General features: G+C 40.7%; 1 protein-coding gene across 1 annotated transcript in view; it reads right to left on the reverse strand.

Annotated features, from left to right (window-relative positions):
* Positions 1-7,439, reverse strand: part of ABCC8 (ATP binding cassette subfamily C member 8) — a 134,979-nt gene extending 127,540 nt beyond the window's left edge. Inside the window, exons 1-3 of the mRNA XM_026660158.1 lie at positions 7,066-7,439; positions 4,665-4,806; positions 1,569-1,690 (exon numbers count right to left, since the gene is read on the reverse strand). Coding sequence (XP_026515943.1) covers positions 1,569-1,690; positions 4,665-4,806; positions 7,066-7,324 — 523 coding nt within the window. The 5' untranslated portion in view covers positions 7,325-7,439. The remainder of the gene's footprint in view (positions 1-1,568; positions 1,691-4,664; positions 4,807-7,065) is intronic.
* Positions 7,440-7,697: the final 258 nt, after the last annotated feature.

The following is a 7,697-nucleotide window of genomic DNA, read 5'->3' on the forward strand; positions in this document are numbered from 1 at the left end:
AAGTTGCGTATCTTAGGTCGGAACACCGCTGTAGTGTAGACCTAGCCTGAATGTGCTCTTCAGTCAGTTAACGGTGCATCTTTCTATTAGAGTCCTGGTTGGAAAAACCTGCTCCAAGGATTTGCAGCTGATACCTAACTGTGTTATTTAAATTACAATGGACTCTCAGATTTTCAGTATCCCTGAAACATTGCTATAATGAAATATAATTTTAGATAGAAAAAAAATCTGCCATGATAAAAGAAGAACTTGCTAAGATTAAATGAAAATTGAAATGATAGCTACTGAGCTGCATTTTGGGGAAGTGCCATCTCAGACAGATTCTTTCTGTAATGTTTTCAAGCTCACGGGAAGTCACCAATTGACAATTTGCCTCCTATGATATAGAAAAAGGGTAATTCACAGCCCCAGACAGCTCATATTAACATCTCTATTAAAGAAGAAGAAATCCTTCTCCTACTACTTTTTTGCATTATAACAGACTAACTCCAATGGAAACAGCTCATCTGTTCCTGGCATGGAAGAAGCAAAATGCATTAAAAAAAATACCTGTGAAACATAATCATAGTAATCAGATACACAAAATGCAAGCTCTTCAGCATGAAAACCATGTTGTGGAAAAAAGTGTAAAGAATTAGAACTCACAGAGACCTTGCTGGGACGCTGCGTAGGAGTGCACTCCTACTTTTATGCTTTCAGCCACAGCAGGGGGCCAGGAAATGTGTAAATACGTAGTGAGCACTTTCAAACCTCTTGCAGTCTGAGATTAATTTGTCACACCTACACCTTTTCCAAGTGGACTTTCTTTGAAATCCATTGCTATACTTCATATAATGCACCCTACATGTGTGTAAGGTTGCCAACAGTAGTGTCTTTTCTGTAGCTACTTAGAGTTTGTATGTACCCTTGTTTCCACAGTAAGATACAATAATACTGTGTAACACTTGGGCCTTATACAATACTTCCTATTCAAAAGATCTGAAAACAGTTTACAAAGGAGAATTTTACTGACAAGGAAACTGAGGCACAGAGAGGTTAAAATGCTGAAGGTCATTGTCAGCACCGATTTCCCCTGATTCCTCCCACATTTCAGACCACACCCACTTTTATATTGTTTAAAGCACTTTGAGATGCTTTATAGTTTTATATTACAGTTTTATATTACGCATTACACTAAGTAAGCTGGTTTAGTCAGCACCTGGGTTTTTGAGATTACATTCATAACAATTGCAACTCTCTTCTAGTATCTAAGGTAAAAAAGCACATAGCTCAATTCACCCGAGAAAATTCCACAGAGTCAACACTATGCACCTCACAGAAGTTGAATGTGTTGGGAAGCTTAGGTTGCATAAAAATAGCATATATGATTTGAACTGAAGTTTGATAATGGGAACCAGTAGAACAAAACATACCTTAATTTTATCCGATAATAAGCAAGCAAAAACCTAGCCGAAATGAGAGTATGAGGAGTTACTGCCAGAACCTGTGAGACCTTAGTTACAGAATTAACAGATAACACAAGAGCAACATATTCACACATCCACAGCTTTCTGTATTGTGGAACATACCTATTAATAACTTTGGAAAATTTGATGTTTCGATGTTATGGTAGTAAACAACAGATGTGATGGCTGCCAAGAATGCCATACCAGCTGGCATGTACAGGTGCAAATGACGGGATTCTGAAACCCTTAAAAATAAAATTAAAAAAAAAATTTATATACACATACATACATGCACAGTCATCCACCCACTCCTAAACAAAGCTTAATCATATATTTAAGTATACACTGGTTTAATTGTCAGTTATTCACCTCTCTTGTTACTTATCATTAGACTTGGCAGAATTTGAGTCTTTTTTAAGAATTGACAGATAATTAAAATGTTTAAAGCATTTTTTTATTTTTAACCATTTACATTTTTCACAATTATGCAAAATTATGGGTTTAAAACATTAATTTTTTTATCAATTTAAATTTTCACAGTTGTGGGAAATTATGGAAGAAGGTCAGACAATTATTTAATAGACACAGATTCAAAAAGTTAAAACTTCATAACCATTAAAACACATTGTCAAAAATCATGTCAAAATATACAATGCAAATATCCTTAAATCCCAAAACTCTAAAAAGTTCTCAAGCAGCATTTTTCTCACTTTGCTTATCCGAAAATTTCAATGATCAGCCATAGAAATATTTTGTGTCAGGTTGTGTGTGTACAGTGAAATTGTACAAATTCTAGCGCATTCCATTTTCAACAATTACAATCAACAATCAAACAAACAAACCCACCCAAATAATCAGGGAATTACAATATGCCTTGAAGACACAGTCCTGCATTGCAAGTAAGGCAGAATTGCACCGAGGGTGCAGTTTACTCTTCAATGCCTGATCAGCCATTTCTGCTGGCTGGCGGATAGTTGGATGAGCCATAACCCCATTTCCTCTTTTCCCCACAAGGTAGTTAGGACAAAGCAGCCCCTGTGCTCCCCAGAAAGCAAGGGCTACAATTCAACCTGGCTCGTTTCTGAGCCACTCAAAGTGAGGGTGGTGACATGCAGGGTGAGAGGTCTGTGAACAATCCAGGAGTGGGAGAGTCAGGAAGATGTATACCTTCTTCCCCCAGCCTAATGGAAAAGCCAGTCGAGAATGAATGCTTCTCTGGCTCCCTCTGCCCCTCCCTTATATAGGGAATCGAGAGGTAGTGGAGGGTATGCATATGGGGTAGAGGTGGGGTGGAAAGAGCTGCACTGTCAGAGAGCTGAAAGTGCTACAGAAGTTGCTGGAGCTGAGTGTGCAAAGGTTCTGTCCTCCAAGAGATTACTCAGGGCATGGTGGTCGAACCATTGCTCATTCCTTAGGTCTGCGCATTGGGAACACAAATCCTGCCCCCAAAGGAATAATCCAGGGAAATCCCCACACATTGACATAAGTGAGGCCACATGGGCAACCTTTGGCCTAAATGCTTTGCTTAATGACAAGTAACTGCTATTGGTAATAGGAAGACTTATATGTGGATACCTTAATGTCACTAAATTTATAAATAAGGGTAGATTTTTATACAACAGAGTAGAATTCCAACAGTGAGAAGCCAATATTTTAGGGATCACATATTTTTACACAGATTTCAGCAGAGTTCTTCAGTTATTCCATGTTTTAGTAGATAATGCTGTAGGAGTAGGAGGTATTTTGCTATAACTCACAAACAGAAGCAAGCTGCAGGAATTCTACTATATAAGCATATCACTAAGCCATTTTTACAACACAGTAGCACGGGTCTATTGCTGGTTGCCAAAGGCTTTGACAGCCCAACTACTATCAAGAGAGCTTTTAACAGCAAGACTTGTTTTGATTTTAGGAAGATGATGAGTCTCTTCGCTACAGGAACAAAATCTGCTTTTATTCACAGAACAACTTGCTAAGCTGCCGAGTGCTCCAGAGATGTGATTGTGGGCTGGCAGTCCTCCAGTATAGTTAGGAACTTTGATTCTCATCAGGATGCACTTCTTATTCAACAGCAGTGTTCTGGGTCAGTTTAAGAATAACCTTAAAGAGGGCAATATTCTGCTTCAAGTCCCCACATCCTTATAATTAAAAACTAAAATCAGTATTAGAAAAGCTCTTTCTAAAATGTCTTTTGGGTGCTGAGGGATTTCCTGTTTAATGTATACTTACGAGGAGATAAAATATATAATAAAATAATAATAAAAATGGGCAAAACTGATACAGAGAGTTATAATTCAGTTAAACTAGGGTTACTGCTATGCAGTCCATGATGTTTATACATATATACTCTCAGCCTATTATGGTAGAGAAAACAAAATAACTATTGGTACCATAAAGTACTCTCATGATTCATATGACTTGCTTTATTCAGAAAATTTCTCTCATATTTTATTACATAAACTCTATGCCAAATTTCAGGTCATAGGTAAAGGAATGGTAGAATTAAATAAGAATATATATGCTAGTATATTAGTCTACTCCTAATCTTGCTCCCAATGAAAGTCAAACACACATTGATTTCAACTGGAACAGAACCAGTTTATGTTTCATTCTGTTTATGTTTCAACTTTAGTGAACAGGATTTGGTCCCATCATAGTAATGTGAGTAGCTCCATTCAAGGCAAGAAGGCAATAGGTTTGATTCTTTTCTCTCACACACTGGTGGCACATCAGTAGTTACTCTGTTGAGGTCAATGGAGTTACTCCAGTGTAAAACATGTGTGAGAAGAGAATCAGGTCCAATAAGCCTTTGAGCAAGGCAAGCAGAACTTGGCTCATGGAGGAATATTTGTGACCTAATCCTGTACATGGGAGTTTTGTCTGAGCAAGGACTGTGGGATCAGGTCCTTAGATGTTTCATTAAAACATCACCACCTGCTTGAATTGTCAGGATATATCTAAGATTATCCTTTGGAATGATAGTGTCATTAAATTTAACTAAAAATGATTCAGGGACAGGCCATTTTTATGTGTGCACATACTTGGCAGGGTCTATGGAATTTCTGAGACAAAGTCTGTAGGTTAATCACCATGAATACAGATGACATGTTTATAACAAGCCAAATGGCTTAGATGAAAATTTAGACAGGGGAGTAGTACTTACATAGAAACCCTTCAAAGATAGTGGGTGTTATCAAGAAGAACTTTGCATCCACTTACCCATCTGACACTATGCCCTCTGCTATTTCACACACCAGCACAAACAAAAGGATGAAAGTCAAGATCCAACGTAAATTGTGGCCGGGAAAATGAAGCCAAGTGCTATGATGTATATGAACTTTGGAACTCTGACTTCCCCATCCTAAACGTAAAAGCAGAATCATCATGAGGATTTTTATGCACAACCATAACCCCACACGAGAAAATGTTCTAAACTGAAAATGTTGAACTCTTTTCTCTCTTTCATATTTAAAAGCAATAACTGAGTTGGAAAATGTTACAAGGGAGGACTCTCACTGTGCAACTACACTGTAAAAATGTGACATTGGGACTGATCCTACATTCCTTGTGCACTAAACATTTCCAAGACCTACAGTGGGTGTTTTAGTTGTAAAAAAAGTACAGAGTAGGGACCAAGTATAAAGGGGGAAAAAAACCAGTGACACATTTAGACCCTGATCCTATAAACACTTGCATGTTTATAACTTTATTCAAATGAATCAACCCACTTAAATCAATGAGACTACTCATGCAAGTAAATGTATGCATATATTTAAGTATTTGCAAGATTGGAGACTCATGTAACAACTTTATTATGGAATATAAGCCAAAAAGCACATAGAATATATAACAATCTTCCAGTAAATTTAATAATATGATTCCAAATAATCTCAAACATTAAATATTTATAACCAAACTTTTTAAAAATGCCAGTATATTTACTATATAATAAAATCCTGTGAAATTAATTTTATTAATATAACTTAGAAAAAAAGCATAAATTTCATAAAGTAATTATTTTTTGACAGGCCTCTTTGCTCAAAAATACCATTGCTTAATTTTAAAAATTAAAGCAGTAATATTTAGTTCTTAAGAAAGTTAAATACTAGAGCATAGCATGGCATTTATGCTGCCCAGATTTCCTGCTAAACAGCTCCTCAAATGACTGCTTTGAGCTTTCGTGAGCAAAGGACACCCGTTTTGACACATTATGTTGTGGTTTTGTGTTGTGGACAAACATCCCCCAGGAACCAGACTGACTCCTGTAACTTATAAATTTATGCAGAATTGGAACTCCTAGTTCCAGTAATGAAGAAGTGTATTAAACCACTGGGCCACCTACTGGTAGCCCCAATATAATGTCTGGTAGTGAATTCATGCTAATATAGCTTACCTTTCAGTAAGTGGCTGTATTATTTGACAATATCAAATCAACTTGCTCCAAAACAGTAGCTTTCTGATTTTAGCAGTAAACTTGTTCTGTTATTTCCTCAGCTTGCAAAGCTCATAGGGCAAAATCCTGAAGTCCTTATGCAGTTTCTACTCAATCCTTACATGGGGAAAACTTCCACTAACTTAATGGACTTGAAAAGGAGTTTTGCCTGGATAAAGAAAGCCAGTTCTTGTAGTCCATGAGATTTTCCAAAGTCCCTTTATCACAGGCAAATCTGTGCTACATGTGTTAATTATTAAGCGTGAATGCTTCCATTAATATAAAATAATAAGATTATAAAAGTTGGGGGAAATGATAGCTTGATTGATAGGTCATCCTAAAGTATGCATCTAGTCAGTATTACTTTAAACATTTAACATTTTAGCTGTCTATTAATGTTTAAACAGTTTAGTCCAGAGGCAACAAACGATTATATTGGTACAGACAGCTTGATTAGTTACACTGTTTATACTGTGGTACCTCAGGCTTCTCTGATGCATTGGCAGAATATGGCTAATTCATTAAACTGTCCTTAATGAACATTTAAGGGTGTCCCTTTCTGTCAGCTAAACTGTGTTAACATTAGTAGCTTGAGTGAACATGCTGAATAAACTCAAGTGACACAGGATTTTCAGAAAAGCTCAGCAAGACCCAAACCCTACACCTTCTGAAGTAATGGACATGCCACCTTTGACTTCAATAGGAGCCCTTAGGCTGAGTGCTTCTGAAAATCGGGGGGTGTGGGGGGTGTGGGTGTGTGATTTTCCCATCAAGAAACTCGCTCTCCCCTTCTCCTGCCAGTCTCGCATGAGCGACTGCAACCCACCCGCTCAGAGGCAACTGGAAACAATGTCAGGCTCCTCTGTCAAATGCATCCAGTCGCGGTCTTTGCCCCTGACCCATGTGCCAGCTGATCAGGCCCCAGGCTAGCGCTTTGCAACCCAGGAGCGGTGGGCTCCTAGAGAATGCCCCGAGGCACACTGCAGGGGGTGGATCCATCCAGAAAGGCAAGGTGCAAGGTGAAGAGACCGATGCTATGGGTGAAGCAAGCAAGAAAGCAAAGGCTCCCTGCCTGGAGATATGGAGCAGACTAGGCAGGCTGCAGACCTAGGGTACCGGCGAGAAAATCATAAATATCCCCCCGCGCACAACAGAGCAGCCCAAATGGGGCCGTGCAGCCGCACTCACCTATGAAGAGGATAGGGAAGGTGATGAAGAGCAGGAAGACGTGCGGCACCACGTTGAGCGCGTCCACAAAGCAGCCGTTGTTGAGCACCCCTTTCTCCACGTTGTAGGCGGCCGAGTTATTCTCATTGCCACAGAACGCCAAGGACATGGTGGAGGAGCTGGGACGCTGCGCGCAGCGCGCAGGGGAGGGGGGCGCATCCACACACACATAGACGGTCGCGGCGCTGAAGGCGGCGGGGCTGGCCTCCCTCCCGGGCATTACCTGAGGGACATGGTGCGGAGCTCCGGCCCTCGGCGCAGAGCGCGCGCAGAGCGAGGCATGGGAGAGGCCGCGGGGGCTGCCAGCAGCTGCGCCCCAGAGGCGCGCGCGGGTCACCGTGTCGGAGAGGGGTCCGCGCGCCTCGCCCGGCGCTCTTCGGTCCGGAGCCCTTCAGACCGGCTGCCCAGTCCTAGGCCAGCAGGCGGGAGGCTGCCTCGCTCCCCCGGCTGCTAGGATGGGAGCAGCTGAGGCTGCAGGACGAGCAGGCTGGAGACTACGGGAACATCTGGCAGCAGCATCGCAGACAGAGAAACAAGAGGAGGCTTCGCCCTGGTGGCCGCTCCTCGCGCGCCTCAGTCGCTGCTACTGCTGC

The sequence above is a fragment of the Terrapene carolina genome, unplaced genomic scaffold (genome assembly GCF_002925995.2).
Source record: "Terrapene carolina triunguis isolate 2854851 unplaced genomic scaffold, T_m_triunguis-2.0 Scaffold715, whole genome shotgun sequence".
Lineage (NCBI taxonomy): Eukaryota > Metazoa > Chordata > Testudines > Emydidae > Terrapene > Terrapene triunguis.